General features: G+C 43.1%; 2 protein-coding genes across 7 annotated transcripts in view; one reads left to right on the plus strand and one right to left on the minus strand.

Annotated features, from left to right (window-relative positions):
* Positions 1 to 1,504: 1,504 nt before the first annotated feature.
* Positions 1,505 to 9,746, plus strand: LOC117536554 (gamma-interferon-inducible lysosomal thiol reductase-like). The gene is made up of 7 exons (XM_034201509.1): positions 1,505 to 1,655; positions 2,839 to 3,027; positions 4,327 to 4,398; positions 4,479 to 4,568; positions 8,389 to 8,541; positions 9,179 to 9,247; positions 9,474 to 9,746. Exons 1-7 carry the CDS (start codon positions 1,515 to 1,517, stop codon positions 9,531 to 9,533), a joined length of 774 nt encoding a protein of 257 aa, XP_034057400.1. The 5' UTR covers positions 1,505 to 1,514; the 3' UTR covers positions 9,534 to 9,746.
* An 8-nt stretch (positions 9,747 to 9,754) lies between these two features.
* Positions 9,755 to 25,318, minus strand: part of LOC117536233 (cAMP-specific 3',5'-cyclic phosphodiesterase 4D-like) — a 122,371-nt gene continuing 106,807 nt past the window's right edge. For all 6 annotated transcript variants that reach the window (XM_034201106.1, XM_034201055.1, XM_034201186.1 and 3 more), the window contains 4 exons: positions 18,477 to 18,631; positions 17,855 to 17,977; positions 15,790 to 15,972; positions 9,755 to 14,251 (listed from right to left, as the gene is read on the minus strand). In XM_034201106.1, coding sequence (XP_034056997.1) covers positions 13,721 to 14,251; positions 15,790 to 15,972; positions 17,855 to 17,977; positions 18,477 to 18,631 — 992 coding nt within the window. In that variant the 3' untranslated portion in view covers positions 9,755 to 13,720. The remainder of the gene's footprint in view (positions 14,252 to 15,789; positions 15,973 to 17,854; positions 17,978 to 18,476; positions 18,632 to 25,318) is intronic.

Here is a 25,318-nt window from a genome sequence, read left to right on the forward strand (position 1 = left end):
CACACAATTTACACTTCAAGTATACTCAACTAATGCTTAAGTAGTACTCAAGTACTACTTGAGTACACTTTAGTATACTTGAATGCGACAAAAATAGTATTTTATCCTAAAAGTGTACTTAGTACATTCTTTAAAAAGTATAATTTAAGCATAATGTTTTTTTACCTGGGGTTGTGGATTCAAAATGTCAGTAGAGGAAAATCATAATATGTGCTGGTCACTAAAATGAAATATAAGGTCATTGCCAGGGGTTATCACTACAAACCAAGTCCATGGATCGAATAATCCTATTTAAATATATTGGTTGGTTGATGTACAGGAGAAATTATATTATATATATATACAGTATATATATACAGTATATATATAATATTGACATTAAACGTGCTTTATTTTGTAAGGTGTTTCTTTGGTTTTGAATGGTAAGCTTTCAAAAACACATCATTACACATATACCGGGCTTTAATGAGGATGGATTATGATTACATGGTTTATTAAGCAGCAGTTAAAAGTACTACAAAAAACTGGACAGAATACAATGAAGAACAATGAGATTACTGTGGGTTCCCTTACCCATACAACTGTACTATTTGGTATGCCAGAAACAGATTAAGTCATTAAGCAAAACCTACAAGTATGCCCTACTGCATACACCACTAGCAGCCAGGAGTCAGTCAATCAGGCATGCAAGTAGCTCTTCACCAAGAAAGGTAGAATCATTGAAGGATTCCCCCCAACACAAGCAGCATTGATTCAGCACACAAAGAGAGCTGCCTTCCAAGCTGGTCACTGCTGGGGACAGATGATGTTTGCAGCCCCTGAACTCCCATCCCCAGGTGACTGGGGTGGAAGAGGAAGGCCACAGGTGGATGGGAAGTTTACTGGACCACATTACCAGGCCTGTCGTGAACTCCTCCGCTGTGGATGCAAAAAGGGGTGCAGTGGACAATGCAAATGTGTCAAGGTAGCAATTCAGTAACTGCCCTTTGCCACTGTGGTGGACTGTTTTCCGAACTAAGTCTGCATTTAGTTGAAAACCTGTAATATTACATATATATTATGTAACATTAATTACTTCACCATAATACATATGTTAATGGTTTACTGTGTATTTTGTTCCCTGAATACCAGATACATATAGTTAGCTACATTCTAGCATGTTGTAAATAGTACCAATGCATTCCCCATCCTTGAAAATGTAGGATTAGCCACCAGAATCAAGATCCTAGGTGGTCTAGATCCTAAGCTACTGGTAAAATAACAACCATTGGACAAATTTGCGATGGCCCTATAGCCAAAAATCTTCCTTAGGGCATGCTCTAACAGTGTGCCAAATTTCATGTTTTTATCATCAAAAGCACAATTCTTTCACATATCTGCTGGACTAATGGATCCGAGTTTCCATGAAGGCAGCAGTAGCTCACACCTGGCGCTAATCAGCGGATGATTGGCTGGGCGGCTATAAGCAGCTTCAGGGCTCTGCTGCGCTGTGTTTGTAGACTCCTCAGATCAACATGAAGCTGCCAGGACTGCTGCCTGGATTTTTACTCCTCTGTACTTCCTTGGGAAGCTCCGAGGGGTCTCACCCTAAACCGGCATGCCGCTATCCACCTTCACAGTGGTGTCGGTCCCTGGAGATAGCAATAGCATGCAATGTGAGTAGAACCACATGTACAGCTGTCTATTTTATTCCTGTAGCATATGGGGTCATGGCATAAAATGCTTCGATATTGTAACACAAAGAAAGCTGAATGGTCCTATAAGACAATAACAGTTGTTTCTATGTTTGAAGATGATGATGTGAAGATAAATAAATACAATTAAAGCTAAATATGGAGATAGGGGTTTTATGTTTTACTATATTTCTGTTATTTATCTGTAAGTGGGATGTCCTTCTCTAATTTTTGTTTCTTTTGCTGTTGAACTTTGATGTGTCTTTTTACATATAGTTTATTAGAATAAAATAGGAACATACCAGCCAAACTATATGTTTTACTATTTACTTTCCATCTTTTCGGTCGTGATGGCCTGCTGTATTAATTATCTTATAGTATGTGAGAATTCATAACAGTAAATGTCCTCAATATTTGAAATACCCAACAACTTTTCTTCATCTCATGAATGAGAAAATAGTTTATTTAGTCTAACACTTTTTTCCATCTAATCTTTGAAAAAGGGAATTCTGGTTTATTTAATAGAAAATGTGTTTTAAATATGATGTAGCATTTTTTTTTTAGCAGCAGCATTGTGATAAACATGAAAACTCCCTGTCTGTGATTTAAATGAGAGTCATGCCTCAGAAATTGAACAGCAGTGGTTCTTCATGTGACCGGACAAACGCTTAATCAGTTTAAAGTTGGGGGGGAAAGGCAAAACAGTTTTATTATCTTTGAAATTAGGCCCTTGGCTCGTGTTCAATATGCTCATTGGAGAGGGTCCTAAAAATACGGCTTCGAAAAGCAAGTAGTAGCTGTAAACAGTTAATCAAACGACCTTTAAATGTTTTAGTTCAAAAACTATAGCCTACTGTTGAATTAGTTTCCATTGTAAAAAAACACAGGAACTTTTCTGATCTTATCTCATCATTGACAAAAAGCATACCCAGTTGTAATAATGTAATATCATTAAAAAAAATAATAATGGTGTTTTAATTTGGCATCAGTTACAAAAAAAGGTATTTAACAACTTTTTACTTGTAATTTTAGCTTATTTCCAATAAACTATCTGTGACGATTTATGAAGAATATATTGGTTTAAATATGGCTTAGCCTTAGATCATCACAAGCTGTATGTCTTTTATACATTTGACACATTTCATCCATCTATTTCTGTTTCCAGGTTCAGAAGCAGTGTATGGAGTTAAATGCTACCAGACCGAGCCGGGCTGTTCCTCCTGTGTCCGTCACTCTGTACTATGAGATCTTGTGTCCAGGCTGCAGAGGCTTCATCTCCCAACAGCTCTTCCCCACCTGGACGATGCTGCAGGACATCATGACCGTCACTCTGGTCCCCTACGGGAACGCCAAGGTACCCTGATCCTCGTGACCTCGTCCTCTGTAAATAGCTATAAATACAATCATACAGGGACGTGCACAGGCATTTTGGGGGGCGGGAGCTCAAGTGAGAAAAAGGGCACTTCCCATAATCACTTATAAAAAAGTTGTAATACCCTCACACTCACGCAATTGTTTAATACTCAACAGAATTCTACAAAATAGTCAGTTAACACAGACAATGGTCTTCTTTAGTATTCACTAAGCACAAGAATAGACAACAAACTAGTACAATTAATAGTTATTAAATGAGCAGCCTACAATACAAATTATGAAGTTACTGTTTAAGGACATTACAGGCAAAAAGATTGTTTTTTCACGTACTTGTACATTTTGTTATTTTGGTCTATTTTGCTTCCATGTTTTCTTTCACTCTAATGGAAAGAAAACTTCCAAAAAACATATATAAATGGTGTTCGTTTTACTACCATGTCTGAATTCACCTATAGATTTAAAGCTAATCTGCATATTTAAACATAACATTTCAGGGGAAAATACTGACTTGACGTAAGTAAGTATCTGGGGAAGTTGTGAGGTGATATACTTTTTTGTTTGTTTTTTGTTTGATCCTTTTCACCTGCAATGCCGTCACTGCATGCAAATGAGCGCATTTTAATTAAGATAAGAGATAAGATAGTACTTTATTACTAGTGTACTAGTTAACGCCTAATTTGCATATCAATGTGGCGATTGTGATGTTATTAGATACAAATTTTACTGTATTCACCTTTAGTGTCTGTCTCCCCTTAAGTACAGTAGAATGTTTGCCCATGATAAATTGCCTTAGCTAAACCTTGAGCTTACTTATCCATTAGCTAGTAGCCTACCTAACTTAACTATATTTGTTTTTGTCTTTTGGCTAATTAGCTGTAAACTCGAGATACTGGTAGTTTAGTAATTGATTCATCACCACTCACCTTCAGAAAAGCCGGCATAACATGGGACAGTAAAGTGGGAGGTGCTGCTACCTGTCTGTCTGAAGTGACTGCCGATGTCCGCACCGCTGTGCGCGAGACGTGGAGGGAGGGAGGGTAGAGAGCATCGGAACTTCAGTCTAATCTCCCGACCTGATATTTTTATTTTGTATTCAATCAATATCTTTTTGGAAAGGGAAACTGTGCGCAAACAGCAGTAGATATATATATTCATTTATTTAAAAAAAAGGGCACTTTCTCTGGAGGAAGAAAAAGGGCAGGGGCTCAAGCCCACTTTGATGTCTGTGTGCACGTGCTTGCAATCTTATGCAGACTAATAGTTCAAACTTTTCTTTTAGGAGCTTCCATCAGTGAATTCTCCCTTCACCTGTCAGCATGGAGAGCCTGAATGCAGAGGGAACATGATTGAGGTTTGAATGTTTCATTACGCACACTGTCACTTTTTAACAGTGCAACATGCTGACATGAGGTTGATTGATGTGTTCCTCAGGCCTGTATCATCCATTTAACCGGACACTCAGCCTTTCAGATCATCTACTGCATGGAGTCTGCTGCAAATGTCCTGAATGCTGCCCAGCCTGTGAGTATCTACAGCAGGGGTAGCCAACACGGTGCCCGCGGGCACTTATTCGCCTGCAGGGGCATTGTGAGTCGCCCGCGGGGCATGTTCTAAAAATAGCTCGCCAAGCAAATGTAAAAAATACACAAAACAAAAAAGGAAATGTAATTAAAAGAATCTACCCTATGCATAAACGAAACCTCAATCATAGCGAACTCTATCTACTTACTACAACTCTATATCTATCTAACACCCCTCCTCCACCCCCACAATGAATATCAACCAATCACGTTCTTGCTTGATTTGTGGGACCAGCGTTGCAGTCGGGAAGAAAAGCAATGTGGAGCGGCAGCTCACCGCTTCATAAGGAGTGTGACTGTGATTTTCCTTCTGGCAGGATCTACACAACACATCAGCCCCATAGAGTGCCACAGTGACGCATCCTAAAACCCGGAAGTAAGTTAGCATTTTACCACTTCCGGTTCCTTTGACAAAAACCAATGCAATTTCTCCGGAGGAGTTTACTTCCGGGTTTTAAGACGTGTCACTGTGGCACATGTCCCCCCCACTTTTCGAAATCCCGTTTGTGTCCCCCCACTTTACAAATATGTTTATTATTATTTTTTAACGCAAGCCGTCATCGCCACGGAGGAGCACACAGCCTCTGTGAGTGAGACAGAGAGAGCTAGGGAGAGCACACCTTTATCTATTTAATATAGTTAACGTAAGAAATCATTCCAATGTGTACTATAGGACAGTAAAAAAAACAGTTTAAAAGGAGTGATTAGTAAAATATGCATAAATAAAAAGAAAGAATGCTAACTAGGTAAGATAAGAATAAGCTAGTTTAAATGATTTGTTATTGGTTGTGATCATATTCTAAAGATTATTGAAAAGTATACAGCTCCCTTTCATACGAGTGTTGAGAGCTGTATCCATAAATTAATGTTGTGCTCAAAGTGCACCAGATTAATGCATTTAACTTCAACATTTAAAAAAACATCTTCCCGGGGGTGCATGCCCCCGGACCCCCCTAGAAGAGGTGAGGCCCGTCCGCCCCCATATAAAGCATGTAAAGCAATACATGCTCTTTTAGTAAACACTGAAAACGGGTCCCACAGACCCAAACAGCACACAAAGGTTAAAGGTCAGCATATAATAATGTTAAAATGTGCTAAATATATACACTGCAAAAAACAAAAAAAAGAGGAGTAAAAGTCGCTCACGACTTGTTTTATTATTTGAAAGTAGCTCTCATCCTAAAAAAGGTTGGTGACTCCTGATCTACAGAATAAACTCGAGCGTTGTCTTTTTTTTGCATAAGGTGCTGTCAGATGAACAAGCAGGGTTTTATAATTCATAAAACTCTGGACCCTGAAATTGTCAGTAAAACATGGAGAAAGGTCCAGCTATAGCTCTGTAAAACTAAACCAATGTGCTATAATTTTTTATTGTTGAATCATAAAGTAGCTTGGAAAATAAATAAATGTACATTTCTAGCACTCGGGTGACATTCAAATCAAATCAAGTTTTATTTATATAGCACATTTATAAACGATTTTTGGTCGAGCCAAAGTGCTGTACATATAATAAAAATAGCCTACAGTAGAGACACTTTACAGCAAATACAACAGCACAGATTGTTCAGAATATCAGTATGAGAAAAACGACACCCTCTATCCTTAGACCCTCACATCGTACAAGGAAAAACTTCCAGAGAAAAACCCACAGTTTAAGGGGGAAAAAATGGGAGAAACCTCAGGGAGAGCAACAGAGGAGGGATCCCTCTCCCAGGACGGACAGACGTGCAATAGATGCCGTGTGTAAATCGAAGAGATAATACATTTTACAGCATATAGACCACATTGTGAATGTAATGTAATGCCACAGAAGCTGAATCCACTCTTAAAACCTTAAAGCTAAATGTTTCTATGCAGCTCCTCTGCGTTCCAGTCAATTCTCTTCAGGGATTTCAGGCAGTACAGACTTTTTGGTAAATAGTGACTCTGATCATCTGGTCAGATTCTCTGTACATCAATATCGGAGTCACTTTTCGTAAAATCCTTAATAGATTTTTGCTTCGTGAAGCTTACATACAGTGTGGCAAAAAAGTATTTAGTCGGCCACCAATTGTGCAAGTTCTCCCACTTAAAAAGATGAGAGGCCTGTAATTTTCATCCTAGGTATACCTCAACTATGAGAGACAAAATGAGAAAGAAAATCACATTGTCTCATTTTTAAAGAATTTATTTGCAAATTATGGTGGAAAATAAGTATTTGGTCAATAACAAAAGTTCATCTCAATACTTTGTTATATACCCTTTGTTGGCAATGACAGAGGTCAAACGTTTTCTGTAAGTCTTCACAAGGTTTTCACACACTGTTGCTGGTATTTTGGCCAATTCCTCCATGCAGATCTCCTCTAGAGCAGTGAGGTTTTGGGGCTGTCGCTGGGCAACACGGACTTTCAACTCCCTCCAAAGATTTTCTATGGGGTTGAGATCTGGAGACTGGCTAGGCCACTCCAGGACCTTGAAATGCTTCTTACGAAGCCACTCCTTCGTTGCCCGGGCGGTGTGTTTGGGATCATTGTCATGCTGAAAGACCCAGCCACGTTTCATCTTCAATGCCCTTGCTGATGGAAGGAGGTTGTCACTCAAAATCTCACGATACATGGCCCCATTCATTCTTTCCTTTACACGGATCAGTCGTCCTGGTCCCTTTGCAGAAAAACAGCCCCAAAGCATGATGTTTCCACCCCCATGTTTCACAGTATGGTGTTCTTTGGATGCAACTCAGCATTCTTTCTCCTCCAAACACGTCTAGTTGAGTTTTTACCAAAAAGCTCTATTTTGGTTTCATCTGACCATATGACATTCTCCCAATCCTCTTCTGGATCATCTAAATGCTCTCTAGCAAACTTCAGACGGGCCTGGACATGTACTGGCTTAAGCAGGGGGACACGTCTGGCACTGCAGGATTTGAGTCCCTGGCGGCGTAGTGTGTTACTGATGGTAGCCTTTGTTGCTTTGGTCCCAGCTCTCTGCAGGTCATTGACTAGGCCCCCCCGTGTGGTTCTGGGATTTTTGCTCACCGTTCTTGTGATCATTTTGACCCCACAGGGTGAGATCTTGCGTGGAGCCCCAGATCGAGGGAGATTATCAGTGGTCTTGTATGTTTTCTAATAATTGCTCCCACAGTTGATTTCTTCACACCAAGCTGCTTACCTATTGCAGATTCAGTCTTCCCAGCCTGGTGCAGGTCTACAATTTTGTTTCTGGTGTCCTTTGACAGCTCTTTGGTCTTGGCCATAGTGGAGTTTGAGGTTGTGGACAGGTGTCTTTTATACTGATGACGAGTTCAAACAGGTGCCATTAATACAGTTAACGAGTGGAGGACAGAGGAGGCTCTTAAAGAAGAAGTTACAGGTCTGTGAGAGCCAGAGATCTTGTTTGTTTGTAGGTGACCAAATACTTATTTTACCGAGGAATTTACCAATTAATTCATTAAAAATCCTACAATGTGATTTCCTGGATTCTTTCCCCCCATTCTGTCTCTCATAGTTGAAGTGTTCCTAGGATGAAAATTACAGGACTCTCATCTTTTTTTTTAAGAAAACAAATCTGTGATTTGGTAGGAGCCATAGTAAGAAGCTCTGTAAACTATTGACATAAAAAGTGAAATGTTCCTTTAGAAAACATCAACAAAAGTAAATTAGTCTGCACATGCTAACTTTACTGTGTCAAAAACTGCATGGGCGGTGGTTTCAAAACATATCTAAACCTTTTTAAGACTCCTGCTTTTATCTATGGATATATGTGTTTCTCAATGTGTGTGTCAGTGTCTCCAGCTGTACGCCCCCTCCGTCTCCTGGGCGAGGGTCTCCTCCTGTGTGACGGGCGATCTGGGAAACCAGCTGATGCACGCCAACGCTGTCATGACCAGAGCGCTGAGCCCCACTCACACACACGTCCCATGGGTCACCTTCTACGGGGTAAAACGCACACAGCTAATAATGATGGGTACAAAGTGTTACCTAGACACAAAGTAATGCAGTTCTTAGTTCCACTTTTCTTGACCAAAAAGGTAGAATAAGACTTTTTAATTATTTCGTCAGAACATTTTAGTCACTACTCGAATATAAAGACTGATCTGCAGAGGAGATGATGATTCTGTCTCGAACTATTTTAAAGGTTTAGTTTAGCAAGGACTGTTTTGCAATTGTTCAACCCCATACATCTTTTTGTGGTTATATAAGTGTTGTACAATGTACACACTTTACTTAAAGTTCTCTTTGTTCTCAAATTGAGAAACCGTCACAAAACCCCTTTTTTCCCCCCCTGGTTGAATACAGTTTACTCACTCCAAAGGAACATTTTATAAATCAACATTCATTCTACTGAATGTGTTGTTAATAATTCTGCAGCACATATTAAAAAGCTGTGCAAAGCACTGTAAACTGTGAGGTTAAAATGGTATCTAATTTGGATGTTCTCCATTATATTTGAAGGTCAAATAATTATCTTATAAAATACTCAGAATCATGATACTGTAGTCTACTGCTGGATGTGTGTCTGTAATGTATAGCTGCTTTAAATTGATTTAAAGATCATAAACGGTTTGTGTTCCAGGAATACACAGAAGATAACGAGGACAAGGCAATGTCATCCCTCTTTAGCTTGGTTTGCCAACTCTACAAAGTAAGGACTATATTATTTATATATTTGTCTTGTTACTGTGACTCTACTTTGGTAATTTGGTTACTATCAGTGCTGGGAGAAGAACTCTTATAAAAGGATGCCAAAGAGGGAGAGAGTCGTTCTGCTCAATCTGACGATGTGTATCAGAACTAAAATGCAGGTTTTGTTTGTTTGAATATTTGTCAGTTATTAACCTGTGTGTGTGGTGACTGTGTTGTGTCTTCAGGGTGTGAAGCCTCCAGCCTGCAACGGAGCTCCGGTCAGACTGAACAGAAGCTTCTGCTGATCACAGCGGCAAATAATAACATGCATAACGTACCAAACGGCATCAAAATCATGTTTAATATAGTTGATAACTGTGGATGCGAGATCATGCAGTGTGGTTTTATTTTGAAAGTGGAATACATGCGTGTGACATGTACCATAGTTCTTTAATTTAGAGTTCTTCCACTTGAAAAAAACGTTTTGAGTCGTATAATAAACAAAAAAATGATTAAAACGCATTGATGGATTTTCATATTATTTATTGGCATTTTCAATTAAAACACCCTGAACTCCCGAGAGTCTTTTGGCTTAGAAGGAGAAACAAATAGTTATTTTCTTTGACAAAAGAAAACATTGGAGTGGCAGGTGTATACGCTTTAATGTATACTTGATTTTTAGGCTCCAGAACATAAAATCAAATGTCCTATGATACAGTACTTAGTCTCGACAGATACTTTTGAAGAATACATATATTTTTATAGAGGTTTGCACGACACAGAGAAAACAGACGGCATGAACATTAATGTTGGCAGTATCAGCGCGACACAACAACAGACGTTTAACACTGTACAGTATGGCACTGATGTCTTCCTGTAAAGAGCCACTGCTGTGCTAACATGCCGAGCTAACGCCAACAATCACTGAGATCTGAAATCTACTGTTAAATATTTAAAATCAGCAAATTGTTACAAATGCCATGCCGAACTTGTACTGTATGTTTGGCATTTTTCAATTTTTTGGGCTGTGTCTTTGTAATTTATGATGTAAAATGTAGAACAGCGTTTTTACTTTATTGATTCTTTTTGGGATGTGTGTGAAGCTTTGTTTAACTGTTTAAAAACTACTATAAAAAGAAAGCTTTACTTGCCTGTTCTGCATGAAGATAGAGGAACTTTGAACAACATCTTAAAATGATCCGTCTATGCTAACTACTCAAGCTTACGTTTATTGCATATTTAAAAACGTATATCTTCCTTTGCTTCAGGAGAGCTAGCGGACAGTTTCTTCGCTTTTACTGTCACAGAGAGGAAAGCACAAAATTAAAGGAATTTTCTTTTATATTTTTTATAACATTATACAAAATACTACATTTCTGTTGGTCTGAGCTCCTGTTTTTATTTCAGTCAAAATGTAACTAACTTGAGACTGTGCTTTTTAAACCGATGTTAAGCAGGAACTATAACTTCATAGCAGTGTGAGTTGAAAGGCTTTACTGCACACACAGACGTTTGGTTCCAAGAGCCAAAGCTGGAAAAGGAAGAGGTAGCTTAATGAGCCACAGAGCAACTTTTAATAATTAGGCCTACATTTTTTTAGAACAATCTTTATAGCTTTCCAAGGGCAACTGCTTTAGGCAGAATACAGATTAAAGAATGTGCAGCATTTGGATTTAGAATATGAATGTTGTCAATTCAATATAAAACTATCTGGGACAACCCTAATAACTTCTTCCGATCTGTTGAGATTTTATTATTTCCGAAAGCCCGGGATGGAGCAGTTTTATTTGATTCAGAACTGTAGATCAAACGATGCTTTGGCTCGGCATGTTAAAACAGCATAATGGTCCTTTAACAATAGGCTCCCACCACTTCTATCACATGTAAGGCTGATCAGTAAAGCTTACTAGCTGACTTAATGAAATACTGTTTTCTACGAGTGCCTGACCAGGAAGTGCATCATATCTCTGTGTAGTGCGTGCTGCTTCCTGGTCTTTCTACCTCAGCGACTCCTGAAACTACATACATGTTCAAGTTGCAGCTATCTGGTTAGGCATGAGCTGCACAAAAAAAAAAAAAAAAACAGACGGTCGGCTTTAAATACTGGCAACACGTATCATTGGTAAAAACTAACTCTATAAAGTCCTTGACTTTGATAAAATCTCTTGTGTAAAAATGTACAGCATCGTAGGCTGGCAGGTGAGTGTTTTCAACACTTATGGCACACAGTCATATCCCATTCGGGCACTTTCTATCAAATGAGAATTGGTTTAGTTTGATTAATTTCTGTTAGCAACTTCTGATCTCTTCATCAGAGTTTGTCTGCAGGGCAGGAAAGGAACAGTATGGTGACTTATCTGGAAAGATTGTATCCAAATGAACAATCTTAATCTGTTTGAGTAGTTCCAGAAAATAAACAATCTTCAGCATGATATTAATTTTGAGGTGTAGAAATAACAAAATGTCACTGGATTCATTTTATGATATTTCATATTTGTGTTACTGTCAACAACCCCCATGAAAAGATAAAAAAAGCAACAGCTGTCGATAGACCTCTATTGTTGTGCCGGAAATATTCAAAAGACATCAGTGAGCTACACAGAGACATATTGCTTCATTATGAGGATGTGCACTAGCTTATTTGAGATCAATCCTGATCCACTGTCCTGCTGTTGGACAATATAAATATCTCATTAATAATTGTATAATATTGATATATATTAATACATGTTTAATCAGATAAAAGAAGTCCAATAGTCATGTTTGCTAAAAAAGTAGAATTAAATACAAATATTTGTATTTAAGACACATTTTTAAAAATGCTCTCTGGGCTGAGAGCCGCAGGAGGAAAGTATTGAGAAACTAACATTTAGTCTTTTCATGGGATCTGCTCACAACAAGGAAACTGTTTAAATAACACCAGCAATGTCCTTCAAAGTGTGAGTAAGAAAATAATCATCTGTTTCTGGGCTGCTGTCAGGCAAATATGAATTAAAGGTTATTCTCACATGTTTTGTCTACATCATAATCATTTGTAGTTAAGCAGATCATAAGTGGGATCTTACATCAGAGACAATACTTTGTTGTTTCAAAAAGGCAGCTTTGGATTTAAATCTTGAACCTAGGATAAACTTAGAGAACATTGCAGTAATACATTTGCCTTTAAAAGTGCAAACCATGTGAATATCCTTTAGTTACACCTGTTATATATTTCTTTTTTCAATAAACGGTTTAATGGGTTCCTTAAGAAACTGAGGCAAAAAGTAGACAAACTACTTCTTATACTTAGACCACCAAAAGGTTGTGAATTTTGCTGTTGGTCCAATCATTTTGTGAAATTGTTGATAATCACTGATTTTCCTGCCCTGCCTTGTGGAGAGACGTGCTGTGTGATCCTCAGTCGGCCTGCAGTGGACGAAGTCCTTTGAGTGACTGAAGAGAAGAGCTGAAGGGCAGATACAGTAAAGTGCTACTGTGGACCGGAGGCACCCTGATAAAAAATGCTTTTTAAGCACATAAACACAGACGAGACCAGCAAAAATGTACAACAAGGAACAGTTTGAAACCCTAAAACTATGACACCATTTAAAATCTCCTCAGGTAAAAAAATAAAGCCCAAACTAATTATACAGGTGGTGTCTTTTACATCTTCAACAGGCGAGACTGGTGTTCAGTCTTCTTCAGTGTTCAATCTCTGTGCTGCTACAATCAGGTTTAAATATATACGTGATTGCTTCATTTGCCAAATTCTCTATTAAAGGGTTTTAATTAAATGCAGAGACGCACCGTTAAACAAAGTCTCAGGTGTGTCTCTAGTTTGGAGGTAAATCAAACAGGAAAGACAGATGTGTTCGAGGGTGAGGGGAACCCACTACATCCATGCTACATTAGATTTCCCTTCATACCCTGAGGTTTAGGTCTTTCGACTTACTCTCATCTACATCCTGTATTTGGTAAAATAATTCATTTCTCACATCATTCTCAAACAAAGAAATCATACTCACTTATTCCAACAGTAATTCCATATCCAAAAATTCGAAACTATGGTGCAAAATACATGATATATATAAGACCCTGTCAAACCATGGCATCCTCATTCTCGTGTCTGAATGTCACAATCAGTTATTTTAGAGGAAGACATTTCCTTTTACCTTTTGTTCATGTTAGAGTGTCCCGCCTCGGCTCCACTCACTCTTCTTCCTGGTTAAAATGCAGCAGTCTTTGTCTGGGACACTCTGAAGCTACAACAAAGCAGGACGGACACAATCAGGCACCCAAAGAGAGGCTGAGACGATTCATCTTGTCGAAATATAAAATAAAACAGGGGAGGGAACGTCCCTCTGTGCTCCAGAGCGGGTGTCTCCAGTGTAAAGGGACTGTAGTGATTTTACAGACTTCATCGGTAGAGGCCTGCCCCGCCCCCGCCCCCGCCTCTCCTCATCCCTTCTCCTGTCTCTCGGGGGGAGGGGGGGGGGGCAGGTGGTGCTGGTTGTTACGTCCCCATGCGAAGGCACGCCACCCCCTCCCCCTCCTGGCTCAGTTCTCGGTCCCTGTCGGCCCCCTCCCGTCCCGGGGAGGCCAGCGTCCTGTGGGGGCTCCGCACCGACATGGTAGCCGGGTTCCGGGACGGGTGAGGCGAGGGGGGACGGTACCTGCTGCGGGGGTCTGGGGACAGAGAGGGGGAGGAGGAGTCCTGCTGCCGCTCCCCACCTAACTCCTCCTCCAGGGGGTTCTCCAGGTCAGACTCCACCTCCTCCTCCTCATCCTCCTCTTCCTCCTCCAGAGTGAGTTCAAACTGGAACTTGTCCCCTCCTGAGGAGACAGCCCCCCCCGCTTCTACAGCTCCTGGCAGCGCCTCCACGCGGTGCTCTTTGGGGCTGGTGGGCGAGGGGCTGCGGGGGATCATGCTCTGGTACCAATCCCTGTTGTCCTCCAGGGTGTCCAGGATGTCCTGAGCGTCAGGGTGCACCAGGTCCGCCCATGTCTCCCACAGAGGGTGGACAACGTAGTCAATGAAGCCCACCTGGTCATAGAAATGATATATCATTAGTAGAAATCATAAACACACAAATATGACAGGATGAGTACAATTCTGCTTACTAAAGAAAAACGATGCTAAAATTATGATTTCAGTTCCTCAAGGACATTTTGGATGACTCTGAATGTCTTACCATTTATATTAATTAGGGATGCACGATATTGGTTTTTTGAAACCGATACCGATACTGATAACTTCCTGCTTCTCAAGACCGATACCGATAACCGATAATAATATAATATATATATATATATATTAAATGTACCAGTAGTTTTTGCACACCTGGTGGTAAAAAAAAGACTAGTAGTGAGCAAATGACATGAGCATTACTACTATGAACAAAACAAAGCCAAGAACAGTTTTGACTCTCGTCAAGCGCCATCATTTCTATGATGAAGTTAGAGATCGTTTTAGCCCTGGGGTCGTCTCTGGCAAACTTCTTGCCTTTTTCAAAAGCCTCGTCGATAGGTAAAAGCCCCGGTGCCTTTGCAGTTGGCTTTGGATTCGCCGCTAGTTTAGCAGCGCAGGCGTCTTCGTACGCTTTTAACACACCATCGTAGCGATGGCGATGTTTCAGGTGACTAATCAGGTTGGAAGTATTATAGCTCGTTGCCTTTTTCCCTCCTCGTGGAACTTCTGCATTGCATTTGTTAATACAAATAGCAAGCGAACTATCTAACTCTGAAACTTTGAAATAGTCCCATACTACCGGCGACATGTTTGTTTACTGTCCTGGCTTCACGGCCGCACACCATTTACGTCACAGCCAGGCATGAGTTAGGGAGCGCTGGATTTGTGAAAAACTCCCCTCTTCCTTTAAACCACTAATACCACAGTACTGGCAAAACGGGAGGAGCCGAGTGAAAAACAAGCGCCCCTCATCCCAATCCACCCACACCGCAGTATTTTTTTCTTTTTTTTTACCCAAAAAATATATTGTATATTATCGGGGCTATTAATACTGTTATCGGGTTTATCGGGATGACGTCATAATTCCTAATATCGGACCGATAATTATCGGGCCGATAATTATCGTGCACCACTAATATTAATATTCTCATTGCTGACTTTTATCATTCTTATTTGTTATAATTGTGACTGTCATCACACCGCACAATAAAAGTGATACAATTTTGATATTTGCTCCTGTCATGTTTCCTGCTGAACTTGCCAGCAGTCAAAAACACAGAGGATGTGATTTCAACACCAATTGTTTAGTTGAGACATACGCCTATATTAACGTCATATGATTAACAAATATATTTTTTTTGTAATGTAATTCAAAGATATACTGAGAAATAATATCCTGACTAATATGTAAAACATTAACAACGGAGTTCTGTATTTAAATACCTGATATATTAAATATTCAGGATTTTTGTTCAGGTAACGATGATGTGTTCATAATGTAAAAGATTGAAAGAACCTCATTAAAAATAAAGATGAACACTAATGTTTATTTTTAACTCCTTGAAGTTTTAAACATTCGTCGTTTCCCTACATCCCAGTGTGTCAGTGGTTACCTGGGTCTTCTCTACGGAGGCGTTGTGTTTGTCGCACATGGGGCTGATCTCCATGCCTTTGTCCCGCTCTCGGTCTCCCTGGGTGAAGAACTCCTCCATGATGCGGTCCGTCCACTGGCGGTAGATCTCCAGCGGTTTGGTTGGGTTGCTCAGGTCGGCACAGTGGACCATGTTCTGCAGAACCTGGAGGAGAGAGGCTCAGTCAGACTCTGTTTCCAAACCTCCACCACAATGACTCAGGACAAACAGGGGTGATAACTTCAGAAATATAATGAGCATTTCTTTGACTTTATCTAAAGACATCTTAACCCTGTAGGGGTGGGGAACCTTTTTCCTCTCAAGGGCCATTTCAATTTTTACAACATCCTCCGAGGGCCGTACAAATGATTGACCTCTGCTTAAAAATACTAAAATCACAGCCCATTCATTTGGCCTTTCTTTCATGCAGTGCAAAGAAAAAGCAACCTCTGAATCCAGATATCTTACCATGACTCGCGTATGCATGCACGTGCAGAGTTGTGGCATGACCACCAAAACAGAAAGATATTGGACACAAGATGTGTGCAAATGTATTTAGTTTCCTATCCATGTGGATGTGATTTAAATGGGGGGGGGGGGGGACCTAACCTCCTCTAGGGGTTAGCATGCTCCCCCGGGAAGATTTTTTTAAGTTAAAAGCATCAATCTGGTGCTTTGAGAGCAACATTAGGAGATCTATGGATACATCTCTCAACACATATGAAACAGAACTGTAAGCAGATTTTTTTTCTTTATTGATATTTTACAAATCACTCTCCTTTCAAACTGTATTCTTGTTTATTAATAACAACTTTTTTTTGCTGTCATATAGTATATTTTATACCCGTTTACTTTATTCTCTTATTTTTTTATAACTATAATGATCATATAAAGATGTGCCTTTACCTCACTGGTTGTAGAAAAAGCTTGTTATATTCGTTAGCATAGCTAGCTAACCAGATGCTAATAACAACAAAGTTATTGACTGTATGATCAGTATGACAGATGAGCAGATCGCCACCGGGCTTTCAACTAAAGACACAGCCACGCAAAAACTGCGGCATGTGTACGGCTCCTTATGGGTACTGCTTGGAAGTGCCGGAGCGGCGTTCTGTTGCTCTCCGTCAGAACTGCACTCCTGTCAGACGAGACATATACCACGTGATGACACGTTAGGCTCGTGTTGTGTTCAAGGACCCTGACCGTGGCCAGGAAAAACAGGCACTCGCTTTGTTTAATTTGTTTGCGGTCTAGATTTCTTTAATTTTTTTCTTTTTTGCGTGTGTTTATAAAATTACCTTGAGGGCCGTACCAAATGGTCTCGCGGACCGTATACGGCCCGGGGGCCGGAGGTTTCCCACCCCTGCTGTACTACAAAGTCGTATTAGAGCCATTGTAGTTGTCAGGGGTTATTTTCCATCCAAAAACTTTCTGAATTTAACGTTTTAAATGAGAATTTACAAGGAAAGAAAATAGATTATAAACTCTTTCGTTTTTTAGATGGTGCTGTGATCAAACCTTGATTAGTGAAGTGATAAGGTTCTTTGATAATAAACACACTTTTTCAGATTTCTCAGAATGTTCTGAGTTTAATCTCAAAATGTTTTTTTCACATGCTCATTTTTACTATAAAAAATGTGGAGAACATTTTACTCTCGTAAACTTGGGATTTTGTGACTTGATTCTTGGAAATTCAGGTTTTTTTTCCTCCTGAGAATACCCCACTGCCCTGATCCAACACACCTCAACATTACACAGTGTAGATTGGTCCAGCTCAGTACAGATGCAATGACCCCTGTGTCCAGCAGGCAGTAGCACCTTCACACTAACCCTCTGCAACACACACCTTACCAACAGCTGTTCAGTTTGTTGTGTGTGAAGGTCAGTGTGGAAACATCATGTGAAACATGCTGCTGCCATGTCTGGGATCTATGGTGACGGAATACATATTTGTTTGGTCTGCATGATGTTATTTAAGAAGTGTGTACTTACTGAATGAGTTTACACATGTGTCTGTGTTCTGATTTTCAGAAAGGGGCGTACTCACCTGGATGCGGTCAGAGTAGTTGTCTAGCAGCAGGACGCCCAGACTGGTGACCTTCTTGGTCTCCACCATCGTCTTCATGTCCGCCAATAAGTTCATGTGTTTGGACATGTCTGTGGCGAGCACCTAATAAAGAGATTCAACACATTATCGACTGAATGACGCACGCTTCCCATGTGACCTGTACATGCTGTGTATATATGAAATGAGTCTTTTTGTAAAAGTATGTGAGTTTACTGACAGATAGGGGTTAATGTTCTTGTGCTTCTTTTAAAATATATTCACCTTTGCAAAGTGTGAATACATTTGATTCTAAAAAAACAACAGAGATGGTATTGTCTGTTAGCTTCACTGCAGCAGTAACTGAGTTATACCCCTGGCCCTGGATCACAGCATCTCTGTCCCCACGTGAAACCTTAACAGTCAAGTAATTTATTAGTGTGATATTATTCAGTATATTTTTACTGTGGCTATACATAAAACAGAGACAATTATAAACCTCAAAATGTGGCTGAAAACAGCATTATTTAACATTTTCCCATCAGCGGCTCTAAATCTAAAGCTAGAGTTGTGTTCGAGCACACATGAAAAGGATATCACCATGAAATAAGTGCAGCAGTCTCACCATGTCGATCACCATCTTTCGGAGGGATTCTCTCTGTTTCTTGCTAAGGTTTTGGAAGATGTCACAGTTGTTTTCTTGCAGCAGTTTGAAGCCGACAGCGAGGTGGTGGTTCTCCAGCACCGAGGCATCGTTGTACATCAGCGCCAGCTCTGAACCTGCAGAGATGTGGGTGGAAACAGTCAAAACTGTATAATGGGAAACCTTAATATCATTTGTATAGTTTAGCGTTCTGAGTTAGAATAATAGTCGAAACAAATTATACTCAAGTAAAAGTTCAATCTGTAAGAATATCACTTGATAACTGAGGAAAATTACAAATTGGACTATTCCAAATTATTTAAAAGTGTCTGAACATTTCCTGAATGTCTGATGTGTTTTATTATCCATGTTTCTTAATGTAGTTTTTTTAATTGTTCCTTCATTATGTTACTGTAGTACTCTATGTGCCTTTGCAAATCAACACCCAGGCAACAAATTAAGTGTTTTGAATATGAAAAGTGATTTATAAATGTGTATTCATGTATATAATTGTATTTAAAACATTTAACGTCTTTAAAATGTTGTCACATATTAAATTAACATATTAAAATGCCGGTTGAGATCATCTGTGTTCTCTTCTTAAAACATTGTAAACTTTTCTTGAGATAATCTGAAATCCCTCAGGTGTATAAAACCTGTTGATTGGTGTGTGCAGAGACAGAGGAGAACGATAGTTACGGCTGTAACTACGGTTCTATGAGTCCCGGATGACCGCCAGAGGCGGTGCTTTAAGCACTGGATATGTCCATCGCGCGCATGCGCAGCTCGAGTACCAATAACAACAAAGTCACCTGTGACCCACGTGACACCGGCTATATTAGCCGGTGTCGTCAGAGGATCTGTTCCTTTCATCTTTTCGCTGCGCGAGGGTACCGTGGCTACATTTTCCAGAATCTTCTCGCGAGCACACAAGAATTCTGAGTGACAGGGAACTCTGGCGGTCATCCGGGACTCATAGAACCGTAGTTACAGCGGTAACTATCGTTCTATTTCGTCACTGACCGCCAGAGGCGGTGCTTTAAGCACTGGATGACTTATACCAACAATGTCATGAAAAATTCAAGCCCTTGCTCACCACTGGAAGCAGCGGAGCTCGGCAAAAGGACCACGCCCAAAGAATGGGGAGTGGCGACATTGGCCTGATGACAACTGGAGAATGTGCCAGAAGACGCCCACGACGCCGCAGCGCAGATGGTCTCCAGGGGCACCACCCTCAGGGCAGCCCAAGATGTTGAGATGCTCCTTGTAGAGTGGCATCTCAGCCTGATGGAAGGGGGGCGGCCACTGGCCCCGTAAGCCTGTGAGATGGTATCGACAACCCAGTGGGGCAGCCACTGGTTAGAGGGCATAACCTCCTTTAGTGCCGCCAGGGCAAAATCAAGAGTTGCTCCTCCTGCCGTATACAGGCAGTAGCCTTGATATGCCCTTTGGGCACCCTCAGGGCACAGCAACTTCGACGTGCCGTACTCCTGAATGTCAAAGCGTGCCAGCTGGGCAGGCTGATTGAAGTGGGTTTGTGGAAGGACCCCGGGCGGGAATGCCACATTTGCCCAAAGGGCAACGCCTGAGAGTCCCACCTCGGGCATGTATTGTTTATGGAGAGGACATGCAACTCCCCGACTCGCTTCCCTGAGGCTATGGCAGTGGTTCTCAAACTTTTTCTGTCAGGCCCCCCCTTTGGAGAAAAAAAAAAGTCGGGACCCCCCCAACACAAATAGTCAGGCTCTGTGGCGGCGCCAGAGATTTATTTTGGGGGTGCTGTGGGGTAGCTTGACGTTTCATAGAGGGTGCTTTTAGGGTTTCCCATTAATGTACCGGGCGCTACAGTGGAATGTTCTACTGCAACACTCCCCACGCATATACAGTGTACCCGCGACTGTTACAATGAAGGCTCGATAATCAGCTCACGGCATATAGGTGTAAGCAGGGGTAAAGTGCTATTTTTATAGGTGGTGTGTGGACCTCACATAGGGGGGTCCGGGGGCAAGCTCCCCCGGGAAGATTTTTAAATATTGAAGTTAAAAGCATCAATCTGGTATCTTTGAGAGCAAAATGAAGAGATCTATGGATACCTCTCTCAACACATAACTGTAAACAGATTTACTATTTCTTTATGGATATTTTACAAATCACTCCCCTTTTAAAGTTTATACATTTTTTACTGTCATATAGTATTTCATACCTGTTTTTAATTTATTCTCTTATTTTTTTATAACTATAATGATCATATAAACGTGTGCCTCGGAAATAATAGTTTACATTAATGGTGACCAAAACGTTTGAGACCCACTGAGATAACACAGAGAGTCCTTTAGTTCACTGAGTCTTTCAGTCTGACAGGAGAGGACTCTCCTCCACTTTGTTGTTGAAAAAACTCCTTATATCCGTTAGCGTAGCTCGCTAGCACCAGAAGCTAACATCAACGATCTCCGGTACCGGTGCGCTCTCTCTCTCTCTCGCACGCACACAAAATGGCTCGTTCCACACACACACAGAGCCGAGCTTTAATGAAACACAGAGACCCAGACGTAATAGTACTGTACTGTATCATATTATTATTATTTTTTTAATAACAATTTTTTCCTCCTGGTCTCTCGCGCCCCCCCTGTCATGCCTCTGCGCCCCCCACTTTGAGAACCACTGGGCTATGGCAAGCAGAAATGCTGCCTTCGTGGGCAGCCACCTAAGCCCCACCTGGGCCAGGGGCTCGAAGGGAGGAGATGATAGGGCATCCGGCAGCAGGGACAGGTCCCAAGCCGGAGCCCTCGGGGTGCTAGGGGGACGCTGCCGTAAAGCCCCTCTCATAAAGAGGGACACCGACCTGTGGCACCCCGCAGTGGCGCCGTCGACCCGAACATGTCGGGCAGAAATCGCAGCCACATAAATTCAGAGTGGAGTGAGAACGTCCACTATCTAGAAGGGACTGTTGTCTAAGCAACAACGTACATGCTGTCCCCAAGGAACACGCACATTCTTGCCCCCCAGTTGGGGTAGAAAGTGCATGAGTGCAAGCTGCACAGCCCGAAGCTCTAGCACGTTGACCTGGCGCGCACTCTCCTGGGCAGACCGCTGACCCTGAACGGTCCTGCCCTGCCGCACTGCACCCCACCCTGAGAGACATGCACCTATGGTGATGGTCTCCTGGCGGGATGGGATGGCGCCCATGGGCACGCCCACCAGGAGATAGGACCTGCCCCTCCAGCGTGACAGAGAGTGGAGGCAATGCTGCGACACCCTGACTTCCCTGTGCCTGTGCCACTTGGCGTCCAAGTGAAGGCTGTTCAGCCACATCTGCATGGGGCGCAACTGTCACGATCTGTCTTTGTGGTGGTTTGTCTTGTTTGGATCTGTCTGTGGTTCCCTGTCGTTAGTTTCCCTGGTGTGTCTGATTACCCGATTGTGTTCACCTGTGGCCCCTGTGTTTTCTCCTCCCTCCTCACCTGTGTCTTGTTTGTGTGATTAGTCTTGTGTGTATTTAAGTTCTGATTTTTCTGTCTGTCTTTGTCGGTTCGTCTTTTGTTGTTGACTGTGTTCACCGGTGAGTGTTCTGTCTGTCCAAGTTCTATTTCGTTATCCTTGAAATAAAGGTATATCAGTTTAATCTGCATTTGGGTCCTGCTTCCTTCGCTCTACCGTGACAGCAACGACAGCGGGCCTAAGGGCCCAGCGGCCGAGGCAGCTGCCAGTGTGCCCAAGGGCCGGAGGAACTGAATATAAGGCACCCTCTTGCCCGGCCCACGTGGAAGTAGGCATCCCTCAAGTCCACGGTTGAGAACCACTCCACCTGTGCATATGCAGTGATCAGCATATAGAATGGCAGCACCTTCAGGAATCTGTTGATTTCTCTGAGGTCCAAGATCGGGCGAAATCCGCCGACTTTCTTGCTCACGAGAAAAGTACGCCGAGTAGAACCCCCTGGGCTAAGCAGAGGGTCTTACTGGCTTGATTGCGTCCTTGGACAGAAGGACGGACAACTCTTGGGCCAGAGCTAGGGCCCCTGCCGGATCGCTGACGACTGTTAATTAGACCCAGCCGAAGGCTAGGGGCCGGAGCTACGGTCCGTACCCCTGGGTTAAGGTGAAAACCACCCAAGGGACGGAAGTACAGACCGCCCAGTAACTGAGCTGCTGCTGGGAAAGCAGCCGACGACCGCCCCCGGGATTTCAGGGCCCAGCCCCCCGGCCCCTGGAGCCTCTTGGGGGGCGCCGGTAAGGCTCTGGGGCACGAGGCCGCCTGGAAGGCGGGCGACCCGGGGCACAAAGTCATTGGGAGGCGGTTGAGTGGGCCGCTAAGACCTCTGCAGACCACCCCTGTAATCCGGCGGCTGAGTGCGGCTGCTAGAGCGGCCCCTGGGCCTGCTGGGAGTGGGCACAGGTCTGCGAAGACCCGAGAGCTGCTGCCTGGTCTGCCTAGCTTGGGCGGCACGCTCCAGTGCCTCCAGGGCAGCTGACCTAAACAGCTCCTCTGGCTCGACTGGTACGCTACGGAGGACTCTCCTACATGCCTCCGTTAGTGGTGACTGGGCCAGCCAAACCTGGCGACGAGTCTGTACCAGCGACAAGGCGTCCTCATACAGAGGTGCGTCAACCGAAGGAGGTGCGTCAGCCAAAGGAGGTGCGTCAGCCAAAGGAGGGGCGTCAACTGAAGGAGGGGGGGGGGGGGACAGGCGGCCCGCTAGCAGCCCCTACACCGGGCCCAGGCTGAAGGGCCAAGAGGCGACTTCATCATGCCCCTATCGGCAGCTAGCCGATCCACTTTAGAGGACAGCCTGTTTCTAGTCCTTCTATTGGGGGGAGCACACATAGCCGTCGCTCCCTCAAGTCGCCGGGAACGGCCGAATTGATCTGGAGGAGGATGTGACAAGGAGAGGTGTCTGTTGGCTGCTGCCAGACGTTCCACCTCAGTGATTCTAGCCACTCTGAGTGCCCGAGGCATGCAGCTACAGCTCATGCAGGCGTTTGCCTGCCAGAGGCAGGAGGGGCAGCGGTCGTGGCCGTCCTCGGGCTCAAGAGAAGCCATACAGGCGCTACATGAATGAACCATTCTGTAGGTAGCCAGATGCCGCGTAGCCGGGAGCGGGTGCGGGAACACAGCCTTCACCAGCTACCTGCTTAATGGAAAGAGTAGGGCGTTGCTGCTACTCGCCGAACAGAATGAGGGATGTAATTACACCCACGTTACCGGCAGAGGGAGCGGGAGCGAGAGCACTGCCTTCACCTGGCTGGATTAATAAACACGGCAGTTCAGCGTCTACCAGGAGCGGGGGCGAGAACACTGCCGGCTGAGTTAGAGATGAATGCCAGATGCAGCATAACCGGGAGCGGGAACACAGCCTTCACCAGCTACCTGCTTAACGGAAAAACAGGGCAGTTCCGCATCTACCAGGAGCGGGGGCGAGAACACTACCTTCACTGGTTGAGTTAGAGACGAATGCCAGATGCAGCGTAACCGGGAGCGGGTGCGGGAACACAACCTTCACCAGCTACCTGCTTAACGGAAAAACGAGGCAGTTTGGCGTCTACCAGGAGCGGGGGCGAGAACTGCCTTCACTGGTTGAGTTAGAGACGAATGCCAGATGCAGCGTAACCGGGAGCGGGTGCGGGAACACAGCCTTCACTGGCTACCTGCTTAACGGAAAAACAAGGCAGTTTGGCGTCTACCAGGAGCGGGGGCGAGAACTGCCTTCACTGGCTGAGTTAGAGACGAACGCCAGATGCAGCGTAACCGGGAGCGGGTGCGGGAACACAGCCTTCACCGGCTACCTGCTTAACGGAAAAACGAGGCAGTTCAGCGTCTACCAGGAGCGGGGGCGAGAACACTGCCTTCACTGGTTGAGTTAGAGACGAATGCCAGATGCAGCGTAACCGGGAGCGGGTGCGGGAACACAGCCTTCACCAGCTACCTGCTGAACGGGAAGAGTAGAGCGGTGCTACTACTCGCCGAACAGAAAAAGGGATGTAGCTACATCCGCATTACCGGTAGAGGGAGTGGGAGCGAGAGCACTGCCTTCACCTAACTGGGTAAAATAAAGAAGCTTAACAGTATACGCAAGACGTTAGCCGAGCGGCTGCTGCTAACGATCAAGCGAGATCAAGTCAAATAACACACATGTTTAAGCACAGAGCCGTAGTTACAGCAGTAACCATGGCCAGTGCTCACACGGCATATAACCGTAGTTACAGTAGTAACTATGGCCAGTACTTACACGGCTTAGAACCGTAGATACAGTCGTAACTATGGCCAGAACTTACACAGCATAGAGCCGTAGTTATAGTAGTAACTCTGGCCAGTACTTGCATGGCTTGGAACCGTAGTTACAGTAGTAACTATGGCCAGTACTTACATGGCTTAGAACCGTAGTTACAGTAGTAACTATGGCCAGTACTTACACAGCATAGAGCCGTAGTTACGGTATTGACTATGGCCAGTACTTGCACGGCTTGGAACCGTAGTTACAGTAGTAACTATGGCCAGTACTTACGGCTTAAAACCGTAGTTACAGTAGTAACTATGGCCAGTACTTACACAGCATAGAGCCGTAGTTACGGTATTGACTATGGCCAGTACTTACACGGCTTGGAACCGTAGTTACAGTAGTAATTATGGCCAGTACTTACGGCTTAGAACCTTAGTTACAGTAGTAACTGTGGCCGGTGCCTAAAAGTGTCAGCCAAACGGCTGCCCACTAGATAATATAATATTGGGAGGATGAAATCCTCCCTAATGGCCACACATGCAGAGCACACAGCACACACAGTGAAGATTGTTCTCTGCATATCGTCCTAGTGCTAGGAGTCTAGTAC

The sequence above is a fragment of the Gymnodraco acuticeps genome, unplaced genomic scaffold (assembly GCF_902827175.1).
Source record: "Gymnodraco acuticeps unplaced genomic scaffold, fGymAcu1.1, whole genome shotgun sequence".
Classification (NCBI taxonomy): Eukaryota; Metazoa; Chordata; class Actinopteri; order Perciformes; family Bathydraconidae; genus Gymnodraco; species Gymnodraco acuticeps.

Coding starts and splice junctions, on each gene's coding strand:
- LOC117536554 (XM_034201509.1), top strand. CDS start 1,515: ATGAAGCTGCCAGGACTGCTGCCTGGATTTTTACTCCTCTGTACTTCC. Junction 1,656..2,838: donor AGATAGCAATAGCATGCAAT/GTGAGTAGAACC, acceptor TTCTGTTTCCAG/GTTCAGAAGCAGTGTATGGA. Junction 8,542..9,178: donor CATGGGTCACCTTCTACGGG/GTAAAACGCACA, acceptor TTTGTGTTCCAG/GAATACACAGAAGATAACGA.